This window comes from Girardinichthys multiradiatus, chromosome 11 (assembly GCF_021462225.1).
Source record: "Girardinichthys multiradiatus isolate DD_20200921_A chromosome 11, DD_fGirMul_XY1, whole genome shotgun sequence".
Taxonomy (NCBI): domain Eukaryota; kingdom Metazoa; phylum Chordata; class Actinopteri; order Cyprinodontiformes; family Goodeidae; genus Girardinichthys; species Girardinichthys multiradiatus.
The window spans coordinates 28,675,376-28,697,783 of NC_061804.1; the positions used below are offsets into that span (position 1 = coordinate 28,675,376).

Below are 22,408 nucleotides of genomic sequence, written 5' to 3' on the forward strand. Positions count from 1 at the left end.
CGGCTGTGAAGCCCCCCAGTGCATGCTGTATGTCTTGGCTAGAAGGGGCCAGCAAGACCACGTCATCCTCTAAACGAAGAAACAAAATCCACTGGTCCCCAAACTGGAACCCCTCCGGCCCTTGGCTGTGCCTAGAAATCCTGTCCCTGAAAGTTATGAACAGGACCGGTGACAAACAGTGCATGCACTGTTTATATGTTAAATGTGGCGCCTAAAGGGTTTCCCAACCTTAAAAAAATGCTAGATCCATTGCTACTATTACATAAAACAAATGGCCTTTATAATTCGTACAGACAATAATGTAGCCCTTTTTATATTACAGTAGACAATGTTTTTTCTTGTTCACACAACTTATGGACCAAAAAGGACAACATAATAACTAACTAGTTTTTTTGAGATGTTCCTGCAAACCCGGTTCCTGGAGGTTCTGGGACTGGACACGTTTCCAGCCCCCTCCATAATCGAGTGTGCACATAGGCTACACGGCTCATGGTGGACCTCGCCGTGTGATCATCATGAAGTTTTTGAACTACCAAGACAAGGTGAGGGTGATGACAGCAGCTCGCCAGAATGGGAAGGTGATGTATGACGGCTGCCATGTGATGTTTTTCCCGGATCTATCTATGGAGGTTGTGAAACAACGGAAACAGTACAACTGGGTAAAACAGCAGCTCCGTGATCTGAATATTAGTTTTGGGCTGATATTCCCAGCAAAGACCAGGCTTTTCTACCGCAGCAACCATTACCTCTTCCATACGCCTACAGAAGTGGAGGATAAGTGGAGGTAATTCCACTTCAGATGGTTTTAATAAAACTTGACATGAACAGCATTTGGGGATCACATGTGATTGACTATACTACAGGTAGCCTTGGACAATATCTATTTTGAATCAGCCCTGTCTTTCTAGCAGTGGGGCATAACTCTTAGTCAACATGGTCGAGGTGTAGGCTGGAATCACAGTATACGTTCATAAGTGGACGTTTTTTTTTTGCTCCTGTTAAACTAGGATCAGTAGTATAATCAAGTGGCATAACTACGAGGAAAGGGGAGTATGGGATTCCCACTGGAGGGGAGTCTCAATGTTGTTTTTGTTTGTAAATGTTCAATGTTTTCAAGGTGCAATGTTCTTTAACTTGTAAATTGCGGGTTCCTGAGGTTGAGACAAAATGCATTCAGGGTTGATACTTGGCACTAAGTAAATGAGTAATGAGTCAATTGTTGAGTTGGCCTCCTGGAATGCAAGAGGCCTTGGAAAACTGATCAAACTTAAAAAAGTAATGAATAGGCTCAAACAGTTTCAACCTAAAGTGGTCTTTATCCCAGAAACACACTTACGTATGAATCAAGTTGCTAGACTAAAAAGAAGATGGCCATGTCAGGTATTTTCAAGTTCATTCTCTTCACTAGCTAAGGGGCAAGTACTTATTCACAAATCCCTTCCTATAAGTATAAAAAAACACTATCATAGATCGTGCCAGAAGATTCATAATAATTCAGGGCTCACTGATGAACAAAAACTTAATATTGGTTAACCTGTATGGTCCTAATATAGATGACCCTGTCTTCTACAGTAATCTATTCCTCTCCATTGCTGCTTTGCATTTACATCAAATAAAAATATTAAGGAGATGTTTGACCTTTAAGGACTAATAAAAGAGGCCGAACTTGAGATAAACTCAAATAACTAAAGAAAAAAAAACAAGAACTGTTGATCCTGAGAGCAAAATATGATAAACTAACTACTGACAAAGCTTCAGCAGAATTATTCAGACTGAAACAGACCTACTTTGACCAGGGAGAGAAGGCAGGAAACTCTTAGCATGGTGCATAAAGATTATGCAGAATGAGAGGGTAATAAATAAAATTACAAAGAATAAACGATCTCTTTAGAGATTATTACTCAGAGCTATATACTTCTAAGGGACACACAACACATGTTTTGATGGATTCCTTTTTTGAGTCTATAAATACCCCCATACTTGGGGAAGAAGCCAAGGCCGAATTGGATGCGCCAATATCTATAAAAGAACTTTCAACTGCCATAGACTCACTAAAATCAGGAAAATCACCCGGACCAGACGGGATACCTTTAGACCTTTATAAAATATTTAAAAACAAATTGTTACAACCCCTATACAATATGTTACTGGAAAGTTACACACTAATGGAACTACCTCCCTCGATGCAAAATGCCATCATAACAGTAATACCAAAACCTGGGAAGTCATCTACAAAGTGTGAATCTTACAGACCAATTTCACTTATGAATTCTGATGGCAAGATAATTACAAAAGTACTAACAATCAGGCTTGATAAAATTCTGCCCTCTCTCTCAGATCCTGACCAGAATGGATTTGTAAAAGGGCGGCAAGCTCACCATGGTATTGAATATAATTTATGCAAAATACGAACATCCGGATACAGCTCCGCTATCCCTAGACGCAGAAAAAGCGTTCAATAGGGTGAAGTATGCTTACCTCTATAGAGTGCTTTCTCATTTCGGCTTTGGCAATTATTTTACAAACTGGGTTAGAATAATTTACAATTAGCCTACAGCATCAGTTATAACTAATAACTATGTACCCAAACCCTTTAATCTAGCTAGAGGCAACCAAGGTTGCCCACTCTCGCCCCTCCTCTTTGTTTTGGGAATTGAGCCATTGGCTGTTGCCATAAGGAACAATCAAAATATTGTTGGCATTAGAATAATGTTGAGTCTAAAATTGGACTATTTGCCCTTGATATAGTTTTAATGCTGTCCAAATTAAAAAGTTCAATCCCCCAACTACTTAAAACTGTTAATGAATTTGGCAATATCTCCGGTTATAAACTGAATGAATCTAAATCCGGCATTCTATTTTTATTTTTTTGGGTATAAAGAATACTCCAAACAGAGATGAACTGGTCCAGGCACCAATGGTTAACTCGATAATGGAATCAATTTAAAGATGGTCTATGTTACCCATCTCTATGATTGGCCGGATAAATATTATCAAAATGAAAGTGCTCCCAAAATTCCTATATCTCTTCCAGGCTATTCCTCTCCATCCACCAGGTGGCTTTTTCAAAAAGATTCAAACATGGAAATGTTTTCAATGATGAATGGGTGATTAAATGTAAATGGGCTAATTTTGTTATTGCTGTAATGTGGGCGGTTTCCTGTCATGCCTATGATAAATAAAAAGAATGTAAGTGTCTTTAATAGTATGAAAAGCGCTAGAAATTGAGTAATTGATATATAAACCCCGTATGACTCAAGGAGGACACTTTATTAATGTTAACAAGTTGTCTGAGACCTCTGGTGGACATTGCTCAGAATTCTTGGACTAAGTTCCAGCATGTGGCCCTGCTATAACAAACTTAAATTACACAGTTTCAATGCAATTTACATAAGTTTTCCACCTTGACGTTCTCTGTTGTTAATGCTTTTATGATTTTTTTTTCTTTCTTTTTTTTACTTACTGTTCTGTATGCTTGTGATATACATGTTTTGTATCTTGTTTAAAACAAAAAAGCAATAAACAGACTTTAAAGGAAATAAAAAATTTTTTTGAGCGCACAAGATCAGTTGTGCAAAGCAGTATTATTCACCCTAGTTTTATTATGTTCTTATTAGAAATTACATAAATATATAAGTATTTTTATCATCATACCAGCTCACATTTCCATGTTAAGGTACGACTCAGACCCCGGTTAAGAAGCTTAATACTTAAGTAATAGCACTTAGGGACTATATACCTAACTGAAGGGATTCTAACAACTTTTAAAAGGAATTCACCCCTTATTTGTCATTATTATATTACTAATGGCTGAATTTATCAATAATAGTACAGAAATTAAAATTATTTATTTATCATTTTGTCTCAGTTTATTTAATTTGGGCCAGATCACAAAAAAAATCATCTCAGGGCAAGAAAAGTAAATAATACTCTCATTACATTCAGTCCAGTTTAGATTGACTTCTGACAGGAAACACTAAATCTTTACTTCAATGCAATCCTCTATGCTAAACAAGCACAGGGCAACAGTGGAGAGGATCATCTCCCTTTAAATAGGATAAAACCTCCAACAGAACCAGGCTCAGGATGAAGTATAATAACCGAATAATTCAAAATCTAGATAATGTCACATTCTGAGTTTGGGTCGGACCAAAGTGCAGACAAGAGCTGGGCAGCTGCATGATTAAAAGAAGGCTTTGTCTTTATTCAAAAGGTTCTTCCAAAATAGTAGCAAAACACTGCAGGTATAAACAAAAACTAAATCCACAACTTACAAAGTTGGATCTGCAGGAACATGGTGAATACAGCACATAGACGTGGATAGTGAACGGAAGGAACCAGCGAGGAACAAAGAAAACCAGAGAGCTTATAAACTGAAGGAAGTGGAGTATGGACCGATGAGACAGGGAGGCAGGTAATCAGGAGAGATATAGATCAGGTGTAATAATAATACCACACAAAGTAATAAGAAAGCAACCACTAAGAAACTAAGAATGAGAGGAGAGAAAACACACACTAGGAGGCAATAGAAAGAACAAAGATATCAGGGATAAAAGGAAATAAACAAACATGAACCAAAAACAAAGTTCAAAATGTCGCGCCCCGACAGATAATCCTAAAAATATGCCATTGTTTCTAATTGAGGGCACACTTACAGTGCTTTGCAAAATGATTCACACCCACTGAACCTCTTCAAGTTATGTCACATTACAACATAATGTAATGCATAAAGTAATGAATAACTGTTAAGTAGGAAACCAAGACGTGTTATATCAAACATTTTTTACATGTAAAATTCTGAAAAGTAGCCTTTGCATACAGCCCCTTTTAATCTGATACCTATTAATATATAATCCAGTGCAACTAGTTGCCATCAGAAATCCCCTAATTAGTAAACAGAGTTCATCTGTGTATAAACAAATCTCAGTATAAATGCTGCTATTCTCTGAAGGCCTCAGAGGTCTTTTAGGGAACATTAGTGAACAAACAGCATCATGAACGACAAGGAACACATCACACATCTCAAACAAACGAATGGTTAGGATATAAATCGGTAACTCAAGCCCTGAACTCTCACAGACCTGATTACAATCCATCTTCTAAATTATCCAGAACAGTAAGAATAAAAGAAAGCCACAAGAAAACCTGTTTACATTTAGCTAAAAGTCATGTTGGGGGCACAGTAAACACGTGGAAGGTGCTCTGCTCAGATGAGATCAAAATGAACCTATATGGCCTTAATGCTAAACACATTGTGCGGAAGGAAAATAACACTGCACAACATCCCAAATACCCCAACTCTGCACTGAACCAAGGTGGTGGCTGCATCATGCCGTGGGAAGGCTTTTCTTCAACAGAGATACGTAAGCTTGTCAGAGTTGATGGACAGAAGTGGGGAGCCAAATCCACAGCAGCCCTGGAAGAAAACCTGCAAATTTACACCATATTTTTAAATGTCTATTGATTAAAAAAAAAAAAAAAGGTTTTGTAATCCAGGCATCATTTTTCTTCCACTTCACAACTGAAATTCGCTTTGTGATCGTCTGTCACATTTGTTTTTTTAATCTGAATAAATGAAAACATTAACAATGTATGAATACTCTATAATACTTGATTTTGCTTTTAGTATTGTTTATAATGTTCTGGTGTTAGATACTAGTTGACCTATCAATAAAATATAATAGTATGAAGCTTATGACTCAGTGTTGATCACAGTTAGCATAAGCCATGTTGGGTAATATGCAAATACACAGTCACAGACACTGATATATATTCCAATATGTTGGATAACAATCTACAATAATAAATACTGTTAAACTTGAAACTAATCCTGCCTTACGGCATCTGTTAGCCACAAAGTCCAATTACACAACCAATTCCCTAAATGGGTTAAAGTAAAAGCCAGCTCTGTGAATTCAAAATCGAAAGATATATTTGGAGCATGTTCTGCAAGTTTTATTTTAGATTGAAGCATGTTTAGGAGGACACCAGCTCATCTATCAAGTGTGTCTCTAACATACTTGCTCCTCAATTCTGCGTAATTTTCTGACCTACCTGACTGTGATTCTTCTTGCTTCATGGGCTTCAGATGATTTTGTGCGTGCATGAAATAAATGTGCAATGAATTCAAGAGGCGGGTTGTTTCTCAGTTTTAGTGTCTCTGGACTCAAAGGTCCCTGTGTGCCAGTGCAGTAATTAAGTTTAACTTAATTAGGATATATTAATTAAGTGGAAAAAATGTACTTAATTCTTACACGGCACATTAGGTAACTCAGAGTAAGACATACAGTGTGACATGTTGAATGTTAAATATTCAGGGATTTAATATACACAAATTAATTATTTTCCACCTGAATTAAACAAAGCTCAGAAAAGGAGATTCACTTCAGACAAATGTGTAAATCATCTTAATTTACAAAGGTTTAATTAACAGCTTTAGCTGTTAGACCCATTAATGCCCTGTCTGCTGTTACCCCAGTGATAAAAAAATAAAAAACATGATTAGAACTGTGGTTATTTGATTGTAATGTACTTTAACCAAACCTGGGGAACACATGTATGAACGCCAGTTGGTAGATATATAGATAGGGCTTGTTTTTGGGGGTTACTCACAGGAGTCATTTAAACCTGCCAGCAGATGGAGTCCTGCAACTGCAGCCATAACACATCTGCTGAAACCCTCAGTTCTTTACTCTGTTAAGGTTAACCAGCAACAGAGGAATTAACGCCTTTCTGCACAGGGATGAGTTAAATGCTTGGTTTCTTTAAGGCTAAATCTGATTTTTGAAAAGTAAACAAAATTACATTTTTGAAGCATGCATAAATATTTGAATGTATTTCTTTTAATGCCAATGTCATATTTAGTTATGTAGCACACTTAAAAACACCAGTTGACCAAAGAGCTTCACAATTACACCACCAATCATAAAATAGCAAATACAATAAAAATGTAGTAAAAATATTTAAAATAACTATTTAGCATCTATACTCACTCAGTCAGAGGCCGGGGGGAAAAGGCTGAGTTTTTATAAGACATTTAAATGATTCTATGCTCATAGCGGTGCGGACATAGAGGTAGAAGTAATGTGTTCCACGGCCTTTGGGCAGCCACAGCGAATGCTGGATCACCTCTACGTTTGAACTTTGTCCACGGAACATCGAGGAGAAACTGGCTGATTGACCGGAGAGCTCTGAAAGTTGTGTGGATGTTGAGGAGATTACGTATATTGGATGGAGCTGGACTATTTAAAACTTTCAAATGCAGGCAATAAACATTTTATTTATATTTTATTGTATTTTTTTGTTGTTGAAAAGTGTAGTAAACATAAAAGGGCAGAAAAATAACTGTCTAGTTTTGGATGATGGATTAACTAGTGCCGCATGGAATATTGAAAGAGACAGCTGCTGTCTAAAAACTGTAAGGTCTTCATTGAACTGCTATTTAACCATATTTTCTCTTTTAATGACTTATAAAGATTGCATTTGATTTTATTTACGGGTATCATAGTAAAAGAGATCAAAGACAAATGCATGCCAGATATTTCTGATTTTTATTTGTAAACATTTTTAAAATTATTAAAAGTGAAAACATTTTAATGAAAACATTTAACTGTTTATGAACTTGACTATCGCCACTCTCCTTACCATTGACAATTTACGGCAGACAGAAGTAGCAAACGGAAGACAGAGACGATAAAACAGAGAAGATATCCCTCTGTTGAAAGACAGAAGCATTGCGCCATTAAAGAAGAGGAAATAAAAATGGCGTCAAGCCTTATTTTCGGAAGGAAAATAAGGACGTATTACCGTCTTCCAGGCTTTTCCCTCGACTTGGCTGTCGTGTAACTTGTTTAACTCAATTTTTATTGAACTATCTAATCTAGACACATTCAAATCCATTATTTTTAAATCGCCAATCGAATGAAAAATATCCGCGGTGTGGGACGTGCCTGTGGACATCTTTCCTCTACAGGGTGTTTGGTCTGAGAGCATGCTGAAAACATACACCTACTCTGCCATTTCATTTATTCTTCGTACATCACCTTAATATTCCTAAAGAAAAAACTCAGACATTATTTTATTTCCTGTTGTGACTCATGTAGATTACATTGAAAAGCTACGAATCTTTAAGGGGATGCAACCCACTAAACCAGACTGCAGCAGTCCCCATAGCAACGGATGAGAAGGTGGGCATCACAAATCTCCCTGGGACTAAAGACCAATCAGGTCTGTGGGCTGGAGGGGCTCACTTCCTATCATATATTGAGTCAATATTTCAATGCTAAAAAATATAGTCACTTCTGATTTATATCTGAGTGTTATAATCTCAGAGAATCCAGTTGGACCCAGTTTCCTGCCCCCGATGTGGTACAATCCACCCACATAAGAGAACCATCATTGGTGGCATCCCCCTCTACCCCTACCCCCATCTGGTAGGTACCATTCACAACTCTGGGGGGGTGATCCCATCCATCCACCACAAATCTAGTGCTCACTGTGGCAGAATTGCAGTGCGCTGGACTGTACAGAGCAGGTTACCATCCAAGGCTTGTTGTCTGTGAGGGGTGGGGTTCGGCTACACTGATACCACCAAAAAACAGAAGCTCACAGAGGAAGACACAGAGAGACGGAAAAAGACAGGAGAAAAAAAGAGAGAGAGAAGAGGGGGGAAGATTGCACCTGAAGAGGAATATCATACGGGTAAGGAGAAAATGGGGATGGATGGAGGGAGAGGGAAGAACACAACGAGGAAGGGTCCAGAATAAAAGAAGCAGATTCGCTCTTTTCTCTGCTCGGCTTTTTTTCTTCCTTGTTGATAACCCATCTGACTTGATTTCTTTTCCCACATCTTTTTTATTTTGTCCTGTGCATATAAAGCCATCATCTCATTCTTGTCTGAATGGCTACATTTGCACCTAGCATTTCAAATTGCTATGGCTTTTCTTGCATATACTGGGGGAAATTAGTAGGCCATGTTGAATAGACCAGTTGGCCCAGTTTATGTTCCTTTAGCCTTATCAAAAAATATGGTGCTTTTGTTACTGTATGGAATGACATAATGAATCAGCTTTGATGAGTCTGACCCAGTATTGACAGATATTCATACTTTTGAATTGGTGACTGACGGGATTCAAGCTTGCTTTGCAACCAGAGCCATTTACCCCATTATTTCTTAGAGATAATCTACATAATAGTGCATCACTGTGTATTTGTCTCAAAAGCAGGCAACATTGCACTAACAACACTAATGTATGGAACATTTTCCAAAACCACACATGTTGCTGTTTTTGTGGCCAGGATGAAAGGAGACACCCCAGTGAACAGCACCATGAGTGTCGGCCAAGCCAGGAAGCTGGTGGAACAGCTGAAGATCGAGGCTAGTTTCTGTAGGATAAAGGTAAAACTAGAATCACCTGTTATCCAGCAGATAAATAGTGTTCTAAAATATATTTGCTGCCTTATATTGATTTTTTCTGTTTACTTTTTTCTTCATCAAACAAAATTCAGTATTAGATCAATATATATCCTGAGTAAACAGAAAATACTGTTTACAAATTATGACTTCATTTATTGAGGTAAAACAGCCTAGCCAACATGGCCTAATGTTAAAATGTTATTGTTCAATGATGAATGTGATGTGATTCACCAAATGTGTTGGTTTAGTCTTATCTTTAATACATCACTGTAAAACCTTATGAACTAATTTTACACAAAACAGCAGCAAGGCAATTTTGACCTTCTCAAATGTACCTCCAGTTATTGTAGCCCAATGGAATGTTTCCAAATGGTTTTGGTTTCTCTGATGTTCCTGATGGCGTTTAAAACACCTTTGCAGAGGCATCATGTCACCTTAAAGGAACAAACCATAAGTATGGAACTCAGTCTGATAGCTCAGTCTAAATTCCAAATAAATGTAATCATTTCATAAAGCTTCTTAGACAGAATTTCAGCTTAGAAAAAAAGGCACATTTCAATATCAGACCTGAAAACTATCAGGCTTACAGTGATATTCATTGACATTTCAAAAATCAACATGAGTATCCCGCTGATGGAATGGAAGAAGAATAGAAATATCCTTTATTGTCCCACAGTGGGAAACGTCCGGTGTGTCAGTGGCAGAGCAAAAAAGGCAAATGGAAACAAGCAGGTTGACACATCACTAAAAAAACATAAGAAAAAGGTTACAAGACTAAAACCTATAAAATAATAATCAATAACAGGAATCAAAATTAGGATAGACTGTAAAGGGAAAACCGACATAACAAAAGAGAAATACTGTATAATTACCAAAATGACATATTTAGATAAGATTCAATTAAATTAAATTAAGTGTGCAACCTGGACAGTTGACCAGAAACCCACAAATTCGCCGTGCTTGAGAAAAGAAGAACCTACCATTCACATAAAAAGGAAACAAATGTGCAAATATCAGCATGGAGTTAAACACTTACTGAGCTTGTTGGGAGCAGTGATAGTTATAAATTTTAATACCTGCTGGGAGGAAGGATGTGCCATAACGCTCCTTTGTGCACCTAGGATGCAGCAGTCTGTCTCTGAAGGAGCTCGCCAGTTCAGCAACAGCTTCATGCAATGTGGGAGACACTGTCCAGCAGTGATTTCATGTTTGCTAGAGTCTCCCACCACCTGCGCTGTGTTGAGAGGGCATCCTAGGACAGAGCTGGACTTCCCAATGAGTTTGTCTAACTGCTTCCTCTCCGCTATAGATAAGCTGCTTCAAACAACAAATGAAAGATTCACTGCTAACACTGAGGTATTTAATAAGAAAATGCAGAAAATGTGAGTTTTTCCTTATAATGATGTACATTTGGGATCCCCTGTGTTCATAATTGTATGAGTATGTAGAAGTACAGCTCAGGTTGAAATAAACACGACCTTTTTATGAGCAAACTTTGCACCACGTATTGTGTGAGCCAAATATTCAGCATGAAAAGCCAAGGATGCGTGCTGAATGGGGCTCTGACATGATGCTTTTCATTATTCTGAGTTATTATTAGGGCTACACACAATGTGTGCAATGACACATAATGAAGCTCAGACGGAAACGGACGGATGAGTACATTTTCTCAAACAGTATGCAACTACAAGATTGTTCAAAAAGAAAGAGCAGAGCTCAGGGAAAGAAATCAAGGAAATCAAATGGAGAACCATCAGCTGTGAGACTACAGTCAAAGACTTTATCTAGCTATAATAGCTAGTAATTGCAGTGCCCTGCAGAAGGTTTTTACAAACACTCTATATGCAAAGTTGGAAGAGACAAACTTGGAGCAGTAATTACAGCAAAAAGTAGTTCAGACAGTATGGCTTCAAGGGGGCAGAATACAGATGTGTGCCGCACAGATTTTTATTTGCACAAAATTTCAAAACTGTGCATCCTTTTCCTGTCACTTCATAATAATACACTCCTTTGTGTTGGTCTATCACATAAAATCCCAGTACAATGCATTGACATTCCTGGTTGTAGTGTGACAGCATGTATAAGTAGTTCAAGTTGTGAAAGGTTTTGCAAGGCACTGAACATTTACTAGACATATAAACAGAACAGCGTACAGGACATCCAACACAGAAGTCTGCAGAGATGAAAAAGCTGAAAATTATAGAACAGATTATATATTAACTGTGTTCCATGTTAGTTTCATTATGTTGCAATGCAGGTTCTCACTCAATCAACAATATAGAAAAATGCATTGATACATAAATGTGGCACTTAAAGCCTGAGTTACTCCACTATTCATACACTCCACAGTTCACTGGAAGTCAAAGGAGACCCTGACATAAATCTGAATGATAAACAACAGCAATGTAATAATCACAGCAAACTTAGCAGGCAACACACCTCAGCTAACACATCAAACATCAGTATCACCAATGACTTCACACCTAAACTACCCCAAAAGACTCAGGTCTCCTAAGGGCTTGTGGCTATACATTGTGTCTGGTGTCAAGTAGGGAGGCAGCCATAAAAGACAAAACAAAAAATTAAAATGTAGTTAGTCTGCCTTTACAAGATGCACTTCTGGGTCCTTTATTCTAAAGACCATGAGAGGCCAGCCGGACTAACAAAAACTATTATTCAAATCATTTCAAATAGGACAGCAGGACATCTGAAACCGACAAGTCGTCACTCCAGCGTTCAGCTCAATGAAATACAAACACCTTCTTAAAATCTTGTGTGGCCACATACACTCCAACAGCAGAGGCACAGTCATCACTGGAATCTGACAAACATTTCTGATCATGTCACACCCACTGCTTTGTCTACTCTTCTTTCAATCTTCTTTCAATCAGAGGGGTGGAGCACCAACAGGTGCCACTGCTTATAACTGGACAACACTTTCCACACTTTATGTCTAAGATGTGCTGATCTTCCCCTGCAGGTATCAAAGGCAGCAGCTGACCTGATGGCGTACTGCGACGCACACACCTGCGATGACCCCCTGATCACCCCGGTGCCCACCTCAGAAAACCCTTTCAGGGAGAAGAAATTCTTCTGTGCTCTGCTTTGAGACAAATCAGGGATTGTTGTTGATACAAAGTACAACTGTACAGTATGTACATGTATGTACAGTGTGCACATGTACTTCCAACTCAAACAAGACGTCGGTGTACTATAGTAACCTCGCATAAAAAGCTGCCATTGTACAGTTAAGAATCAGCTACAAAATGTCTTAAACTAAATTCCTTAAACTGTGAAATTTGTGAAAGGAAAAAAAGTATTTGAGACAAAATTTAAGCCTTTGATTAATGAAAAGGCTATAAATCCTAAAAGAAAAAACAAAATACTGTCATTTAATTTGAAACATACATCTCATGCGTTAAGAAACTGCAAGTAACTGCCAAAATGGACAACATACTAATCATCAGATTTATTTTCAAATTGTTATGGACACCTTTAAGAAGGATAAACTTCTACATTGAGTTTATAGGTTGCAATGGTGCTATATGTTCAGATTTGGAAAGTAGGAACCAGACATTAAAAGTTTGACATTTCCTCGCTAAACATCAGTTTTCCTTTGGTGGATTCTCATGTATACTGATTATATTATGCTTTCTCTACCAAAAGGTCAAATTATTTGGTTTTTAAGCTGTATCTCATTCACTGGCACAGTGTCTCATATTCTTCATCCCTGGAGATTTGGCAGTTACTTGTATCAGTTAAAAGATAACAGCGGTTTATGAACTTCAACGTTTAATTAATCTGTTTTAGGTTTGCCAATATTTTAGCATTATAGTATTGCTGTAGCGTGGATGTGGAAGTGTGTGCGTACATGCGTAGGTGCTACTGTGAAAATTAAGCAACAAGTCCAAGTCTTTGGAGACTGTAAATTGGAGAGTTTATAGTTTGATAGCACACTGACCCCAGTACAGCTCATCTCAGAAATTATTAATGATGTGTCATTTAAGCAACAAAAATCTGCTATTAGCTTGTTAAGTCTGTTGTGTGAATAATTTTCTATTTCTCTAGAGCACAAAATGACTACAGTAGTGATAATGTGGCCATTTAGATCTGAGATGTTCCTGTGCAGAGAGCCTGCCTCTTCCAAACAGCGTTTTAACAGTATTTATATAACAGGACAGTTGTGTTATAAATCCTTTCGAAAGAAATTTGAAACTACATCTGGCATCTTGAAGATCAGAATTATGTGACCACCCCTCATCCACTGCATTTTTAATACCTTGCAAATATCAGATCTGGAGCTATGGCAGAAAACGTTTTCCTGGAAAATGAAGCAATGAAATAAAACTTCCTGTCAACGAAGATGAGGTCTCCCTTTTAATTTTTTTTTTTTTTACAGCGAACACATAAAATGAGAGATGTGCTTGAATGTAACACATGCCGTTTATCGTTTTATATTGAACACCACAAAAAAGTTGAAAGGTTTTCACAGTCAGACCAAAACCCAAGGGCCGGTGTTTTAACAAAGGAACCTCAATGACTATATTGTTATAAATCTGTTGATGAGGGCATCTAAACATCAATCTGTATCACACAGATTAGATAACACAATGATGTTATTAGATTTACATATATGTTTACAACAGCAAGCTTTAAGGCATCTGATGAGTACATATAGAGTTGAAACATAGCTTCTTTTATACCTTCTGTGCTGATTCTAAACATACAACCCAAGGTAGTTTAAAGGTGCAGCATTAATAAGAAATAACTTATAGCAATTAGTTACAGGTTGACCACTGACTAGTCAACTGTTATTTCTCTCAGTACTACGTATATATAATATGTAATATTATATAAACTAAACTAATTAAACACAAGGATACAGTTTTACTCAAGGCAATAGATTCAAACATGCCATATGTCTGCAGTTATTAATAACTGAAATATTAATGCTGATAACAGGACAAAACATGAGAGTCCAAGAAAGGTCCAGGATGAGGCTCTATGCTTTATTTTAAACGCTACAAGTTAACGCCATTCTCTGTCAGAAAGTGTTTAATGGTAAAGACTCACATGCTCAGCGGAGAACAACAGACTGTGTTGTAAAATGTTTTATTTATTATTTTTGGCAGGTCAAATGAAAATTGTTTCTTCATAAGTGGAATGAAGGGCTGGAAAGATGGCAATAAACAGAAAAGGTTAATAAAAGAAGGAATTTATTTTATCAAATGTTTGAAAATTTCTCATAATTAAAATAAATAAATGTGTTTTTAGGATCTTAGTATTTGACTAAAACTTAAGAAAATCAACTTTTTACCAGTTTTCTTTTTTGAAATTTTTCTTTTTTGAATTTTAACTGTGAATTACTTATAAACTTGGCCGCTGTCTAGTTAAAATCTAAAATATTTTTGTCATGATTCTCTGGTGTTTTAGTTTCTTTAGTGACCTGTTTCCTTCGTGTTGTTTATGTTCTTCAGTTGCTGTTATTTTAGTTTTATTTATTGTAGTTTAGGTTCAAGTTTCATTCTTGTGTTTAGATGTTTATGTTACTTCCCTGGACTCCAAGCTCATCTGTGTTAATTAGCCTACCTCCTTCAGATGCCCTACATTCTCCCTGTGACCAGCTGCTCCATATTTCTCCTAATTAGCCCCCCTTGTTCATTGGTCCATTATCCACCCGACCTCTGTATTTATTTCCTCTGGTTTTCTTTGCTCACCACTGGATCCTTCCAGTTTACTTCCTGCTCCATGTCTGTATACCTGCATGTGTTCCATTGCCTTTTGTAAGTCACTAGTTATATTATTATTATTAAAAACACTTCTACTCACCATGCGGCTCCCATGCTTTGGTCTGCACGTTAGTCCAACCAAAACCCAGCACAGTCTGACAATTTTGGGTCAGGGCTAAATCACCCAAACATTTCAAGACCCTAAAAATGCCTTTGGAGCTAAGGGATCACGTCAAGCTGCACATTCATAAACAGATCTTTATTTCAAACAAATCTAAAACACACGTTAGATAATGTTTTAAAATCCATAGCTACACTATAATTAGACCGACTGCAATCCGACTTATTAATAACCTACAAGATACAAAGACAAAGTCTGTGTATTAATGTTTACAGCTGAAATCCATCAACCTGTTTAGCATAAAAAGAGCATTAGCAGTTAGTAGGCATTGCAGGCTGCCATTACTGTGTGACTTACAAGAATAATGATAAAACTGATGGCATCTAAATGTTACTTTACTAATTTAGTGAAAACTACTGAATACATGCAACGGAACTGAGTGGAGACTGCTGAAGAGGTAATGCTCATTTCAGTCTTTAGAAGTAGAAAAAATGTTTGACAACAGATTTTATAGGAAGGCATCGCACCATTCCCGAAGACAGCCATAGCAGTCACGCTGCTGCTTGGCATTTGCTCCACATGTGTCTTTAAGCCAATTATCGAAAAGCTCCTCATCCTTCTTCAAAACTAGGAACTGCCCAAGGACCACGTTCGCCTACAGAGGAAGAACAAAACATCCGTGTTAAACAAAACAACAATATTCTTCTAACAACGAGAGCCCTGTTGTAGAGCAGCTGAACTAGAAAAACAGCTCAGACTAGAATTGCTCCTCACCTCTGCTGTGGTGTTAATAGACTGTTCAATGTGATAGTGGAAATAAGAAGAGATGAATGTCTGTTGGCATTTTACCACCATTTTTTTAAACACAAAGTAAGAGAAAAGATATTTTCTCTTTCACATTTCAAAACTAGTTTGTCATTTCCCATTAAATTTGATATTGTGTTAAAAAGTTCTTACATTTTGGTATGAGGTTGTTTGCGTTTATTATTGTGTGTGCACGCAGGTTTATGGCAGGCCTTTTAACATAAAATCGGCTTCACCACACTTACAGGGGTTGGACAATGAAACTGAGACACCTGGTTTTAGACCACAATAATTTATTAGTATGGTGTAGGGCCTCCTTTTGCAGCCAATACAGCGTCAATTCGTCTTTGGGAATGACATATACAAGTCCTGCACAGTGGTCAGAGGGATTTTAAGCCATTCTTCTTGCAGGATAGTGGCCAGGAAAACGTTTCCTGACTCCTCCAAAACACCCCAAAGTGGCTCAATAATATTTAGATCTGGTGACTGTGCAGGCCATGAGAGATGTTCAACTTCACTTTCATGTTCATCAAACCAATCTTCCACCAGTCTTGCTGTGTGTATTGGTGCATTGTCATCCTGATACACGGCACCGCCTTCAGGATACGATGTTTGAACCATTGGATGCACATGGTCCTCAAGAATGTTTCGGTAGTCCTTGGCAGTGACGCGCCCATCTAGCACAAGTATTGGGCCAAGGGAATGCCATGATATGGCAGCCCAAACCATCACTGATCCACCCCCATGCTCCACTCTGGGCATGCAACAGTCTGGGTGGTACGCTTCTTTGGGGCTTCTCCACACCGTAACTCTCCCGGAGAACAATACATGTTTCACATTGTCCACAGCCCAAGATTTGCGCTCCTTGCACCATTGAAACCGACGTTTGGCATTGGCATGAGTGACCAAAGGTTTGGCTATAGCAGCCCAGCCGTGTATATTGACCCTGTGGAGCTCCCGACGGACAGTTCTGGTGGAAACAGGAGAGTTGAGGTGCACATTTAATTCTGCCGTGATTTGGGCAGCTGTGGTTTTATGTTTTTTGGATACAATCCGGGTTAGCACCTGAACATCCCTTTCAGACAGCTTCCTCTTGTGTCCACATTTAATCCTGTTGGATGTGGTTCGTCCTTCTTGGTGGTATGCTGACATTACCCTGGATACCGTGGCTCTTGATACATCACAAAGACTTGCTGTCTTGGTCACAGATGCGCCAGCAAGACGTGCACCAACAATTTGTCCTCTTTTGAACTCTGGTATGTCACCCATAATGTTGTGTGCATTTAAATATTTTGAGCAAAACTGTGCTCTTACCCTGCTAATTGAACCTTCACACTCTGCTCTTACTGGTGCAATGTGCAATCAATGAAGACTGGCTACCAGACTGGTCCAATTTAGCCATGAAACCTCCCACACTGAAATGACAGGTGTTTCAGTTTCATTGTCCAACCCCTGTACATTCCACATATCTGAATTTGATTTAGGACTAGACAAATTAATTATTTAGGATATCTGTAATTATTTTTTGGCCAAAATAGAAATTAGAGATATCTCTAATTACATTCTGAATTGTATAGATGACGTCAGATTTACTGTTACGTTTTTTGGAGGTTCCAATTCAAGATATCTGCAATAAATTACTGACAAACTAAAATGTATATTTCAGATGTCAACAATTAAACAATGACTAGTCATAAACTATATTTGAGATATCTCGCTTTTTGTTCTGACTAGTCATAATTCCACTTAAAGATATAGTAAATGACCTCATTATTCAAGATGTCTTTTTCTTTCTGCTCTCGGTGGAGGAGGACGGTTTTTCTCTGTCTCCCGCACCCCTCCCATATCTGCCCTGCTTCAGCTCTGTCTTGTCTTCTTTTTGGAGCCTCTTTTTGCATATCTTCCAAATTCTGAGTTATGGATTTGGTCAGCTGGTCTCTCAATGCAATTGATCAAATTTTCTCGACGAGAAGACAGGGTGAAGAAGAGCCCAACTTGTCCGGACAGGACGTTTTTCTCTGGATACACAATGGACTCCTGGCAGAAGTGGAGGATTGTGTGTTTGTCGATAATGTCAGTCGAGGATGTGGAAGATGTGTATATAATTGGATGTTTGATATCAGGATTTCTGCTTTTTGGAGTCAGCGGTTCCTGGCATATCGAGAAATTCGGAGAATGTCAGCAGCTATTCCGGCCATTGTGAGGCTGCCTGGCATGCATGATGGGATCTTCAGGGCGATCAACACTCAGACTGAGATGTTACGTGAGCTGAATCGCAGACTGGATGTGATCCTTACAGGATCGCAGGCAGGTTGCGGTTCCTGGACTCAGGGGTGAAATGGGATAAATCTTGAAGAAAGTTGTTCTCTCGGATCTGGCAGAAAGACCAGGAATTTGGCTGTTTGGATTCGCCTTTGAGAAGCACCAGCAAGACTCTCAAGGCTGACGGAAAATTAAGAGTCAGCCTAACCCAAATAATTGTTGTTTTTCTGAATCTGGCTCCCCTGCACGACCTTGATGGCTGGCTATCTTCAACCTCTCCTGGAAGTTATGTAAACATGACGCTCTGCTCCCTCTGCCCCCTCCCTTCCCTGAGGACATCTGTGGAGCTGCTCAGAACTTTGTGGCCAGTTGATGAACGTTCCAACGTACCATCAAGGACAATGGCCTCTGTGACAGTGCTTCATGGACTTACTTGCACACAATCACTTGCACACACACACATGCTCAAGATAAACATATGCACCCCTTCACACCACCTTCACCGTTCCCAGCATGATGTTGTTTTGTAAACTTGTTGCTTCTTTGTGCTGACGTTTTTTGCAATCTCAAACTGTATCCTTCTAAGGATAAAGTGTGAAATATGATTTTTTCCCTCTACTTTCCTAATGTGGCCTCTTTTCTCATCTAGCAAGGGCAGCGCCTGTGAGTGGGCAGCAAAGCCTCGGTGACCCGTGTCCCCTTGTCTTGTGTCATGATGTATGTTTGTATGGGTTGTACTGGAATTCTTTCCCCTCGGGGATCAATAAAGTATCTTTGAATAAAGTATCTTTGAATTGAATTGAATAAATGTATTTTTAAATTTCAGAAACTATGATTCGGCCAGTGAAAATTAAATTATAGATATCTTAAAAGCAAATAATAACTCTCCAAAACTAAGTAAGGGATATCTACAACTGTGTTTTTGACTAGTCAAGATTCCTGTTAAGATATCCCCAAATAAATTACAGATATCTTGAAAATTTTTTTATTCGATGGCCTTTTTATTTCAGATATCTTGAACTAACAAAACATCCAAGATTTACGTGGCATTGTGGATGCAACTTTATAAGGTATTTTAGCCTTACTTGCGTTTCCCAGTGGTGAGTAATGTCAGGCCAATCGAACTTAGCTGTTTATTTTATTTTACCAGAACAGGCGGGTTTTAACAGCAAAACATACTTCAATAAATAGGCATTGCATACAAGTGAGTTGTCTTTTGAGGGTTGATTTTAAGCTGTATTTTAAGATTACATTTTTGACAAAAACCTGGCATTGGACACTAGCCTACTGTCGCGGCTACCTCCTCTATCACATTAGCGTAACTTTTGCAGTAACATCTTTTTCTTTGAGGCCAAGTTCCGGTGTCAAAAAGCAACCGCTCCTCCTTGAGTCAAAATATATGGTGGTCGGGTGAGAGTAAATCCGAAATTTTTCGCAGGCTTCTTAAGGAGTCTTCAAGTACATGAAGTTTGTGTTCTCCGCATGAGCTCTTTTAATGTTGTAGCATTTTCTGACAACCGAACATTTCACAGGCAATAGTTTGGACAGCTCAGTGGCAGCACTAGGGCACCTTATGCACACTTTCTATAAATCAAATCATCTTAAAATGTAATTTAACTGGTCATAATTAAGTTCCAGATATCTTGAATGGTAATTATGCATGTGTGACCCTTCAAATAAGGAATCCAGTAACGTCATTTGAGATATCTTGAAAGACATTTTGATCCGTCAAAATGTGATTGTATCTTGAATTGTTCTTCTTACTTGTCAGAATGTAAATGCAGATATCTTAAACTGCTGTTTGAGAACACCAGTGCGTAAATTCACTCCTTCATCAATTGTTCTTTATATCTTACCAGGCAGATATCATAAGACAGTAAGTCCCTGAGAGAGACTGAGAGATGTTTGACTATTAATTCCTGATAATCAGGAGGTGCCCAACTTGGTCATTTTGATCTAAATTAATAACTTTGTTAATAATTGTCTTTAGCTCATTTTAATAGTTATTTATAGCCAAACCAACAATTTATAGCCAAACATTTGATACTGATGCATAAAACAGCCAAAGACTGGAATAAGCCAAATTACACTTGATTGGTTCTGATCGGAGATCAGCAGGTCAAATACTGAAAAACCTTTCTAGGGGGTTTTGTAAAAATCTGATAAAGGTTAGAGACATATACTTTGATGCATAAATGAGGATAAGTGTAATAATGATTCCTTCCTTTTTTTGTTGGAGTCAAAACTACAACTCTTATCCAAGGCCTTACAGCACATTGTTTTCCCTGTTTTATGTTATAGCGCTTATTATAAAGAAAAAAATTAAATAGGTCAAAATCTGAACAGGCAAAACAGGTAGCCAGTAGAAGCTTATCGACTCTCTACCACCTAAAATAAATATATATTTCCCAAAACTGTCATATAAAACTGTAAATTGTATGAAAGTGCAAAAAACGGTGGATTTTTTTTATAAAGAAATAAAGACGCAGTGACCTTATCAAAACCGCTTTTCTCCATTCGACGGCCAAGGATTTTCCCGATGCCTGGTAGAGCCGTCACACGTTTCTCCCCCATAGGCGCAGCCACGAACGCTCCATGCTTTTGGGACGTTGAAGACATGGTCTTGTCACAAATCCAAAGGATGAGCTGCAACATAAAGCTTCACAAACTCAGGTGTTGACAAATTACATTTCTTGTTTGTCTCTCTGCCTTTCTCTTTTTTCGCCAACAGTAATTTATTATTGTACCTTAGTTTTTCTTTACAGGTATCTCTTAATTTTGCCTCTATATAACAAATATATTCAAGTAAAAAAAAAAAAAACTTTATTTACCCCAAAGGGGAATTAAATAATTAATATGGGAAATAATACATGCAAACATTTGCTTTATTTTATAGCTATTTACTGGCATCGTCTTAAACTAATCCCGTGTGTCTAGTTTGAACCTAATGCAGCAGAACAGAAAAGAAACGTCATCAGGATCAAAACGACACACGATTAAAAGGCTACTCTGCTCTATCTAATGACTCTAGTCTGTCATTAACGCTAATCAGGAATTATAGAAAGCGTAGTTTGTGATGCTAGATTTTGAACGAACGTACCTTATAGCGTCCTGTCCGGAATAAATGAAACCGCAGGCAAGAAGTATCCAGTTATTCGGTTTCTGTTTCTTCCAAAACTACCCACAGTATTGAGGCCGTCATCACGTCATTAGTTACAAATAATCTTTACCCTGTATGTAAACTGGCACTTATATAGGCTAACATTTAATTTAAAAGCTTTTGACATGACATCTACATTACTCTTTATATAAATAAAAGTCTGAAAAGTGTGGTCTGCATTTGTCTTCTCCATGTTTACTTTAAAACGCCTAAATAAGATGTAGAGTAATTCAGTCCCTTCAGAAATAACCTACCTAGTAAAGACTGTCCGCCTGTGTGTAGTGCAATCTTACTATAAATCCATCTGTTCTGTGAAGGCCTCAGAACAAGCAGAAACATGAAGACCAAGAAAAAAAAAAAAAAAAAGAGGTCAAATATGTTGTTTTTTTTTACAGCAAACACATAAAATGAGAGATGTGCTTGAATGTGACACATGCCGTTTATTGTTTTATATTGAACACAAAAAAGCTGAAAAGTTTTCAGTCAGACCAAAACCCAAGGGCCGGTGTTTCAACAAAGGAACCTCAATGACTATATTGTTATAAAGCTGTTGATGAGGGCATCTAAACATCAATCTGTATCACACAAATTAGATAACACAATGATGTTATTAGATTTAAATACATGTTTACAACAGCAAGCTTTAAGGCATCTGATGAGTACATATCGAGTTGAAACATAACGAGGGTGGGAGTGAATGTTCATCTAAAAACACTGCACACAAGATGTTTTAATTTGTGAGTTAGGTAATATAGTTGATCTTAACAGGATCTAGGTTTGTTGCATCAGCATCTTTAGTCATGTACATTTCCATCTTCAGTTCCAGAAAGAGCTTAAATCAGATCAAATGTAATCTAATGGTGATGTTTCATTTCCATTGTTCAAAAGCTAAAACAGCACCTTTCTAAACATATATC

At 37.9% G+C, this 22,408-nt stretch overlaps 2 protein-coding genes across 2 annotated transcripts; one reads left to right on the forward strand and one right to left on the reverse strand.

Annotated features, from left to right (window-relative positions):
- Positions 1 to 8,475: 8,475 nt before the first annotated feature.
- gng3 (guanine nucleotide binding protein (G protein), gamma 3) lies at positions 8,476 to 13,777 on the forward strand. Its single transcript, XM_047379403.1, has 3 exons — positions 8,476 to 8,700; positions 9,298 to 9,397; positions 12,396 to 13,777. Exons 2-3 carry the CDS (start codon positions 9,299 to 9,301, stop codon positions 12,522 to 12,524), a joined length of 228 nt encoding a protein of 75 aa, XP_047235359.1. The 5' UTR covers positions 8,476 to 8,700; position 9,298; the 3' UTR covers positions 12,525 to 13,777.
- A 316-nt stretch (positions 13,778 to 14,093) lies between these two features.
- On the reverse strand, positions 14,094 to 21,528 carry LOC124876531 (barrier-to-autointegration factor-like). The gene is made up of 3 exons (XM_047379402.1): positions 21,432 to 21,528; positions 20,825 to 20,977; positions 14,094 to 15,920 (listed from the first exon to the last, which is right to left on the reverse strand). The coding sequence occupies exons 2-3, from the start codon at positions 20,948 to 20,950 to the stop codon at positions 15,774 to 15,776; spliced, it is 273 nt and encodes a 90-aa protein (XP_047235358.1). The 5' UTR covers positions 20,951 to 20,977; positions 21,432 to 21,528; the 3' UTR covers positions 14,094 to 15,773.
- Between the last annotated feature and the right edge of the window lie 880 nt (positions 21,529 to 22,408).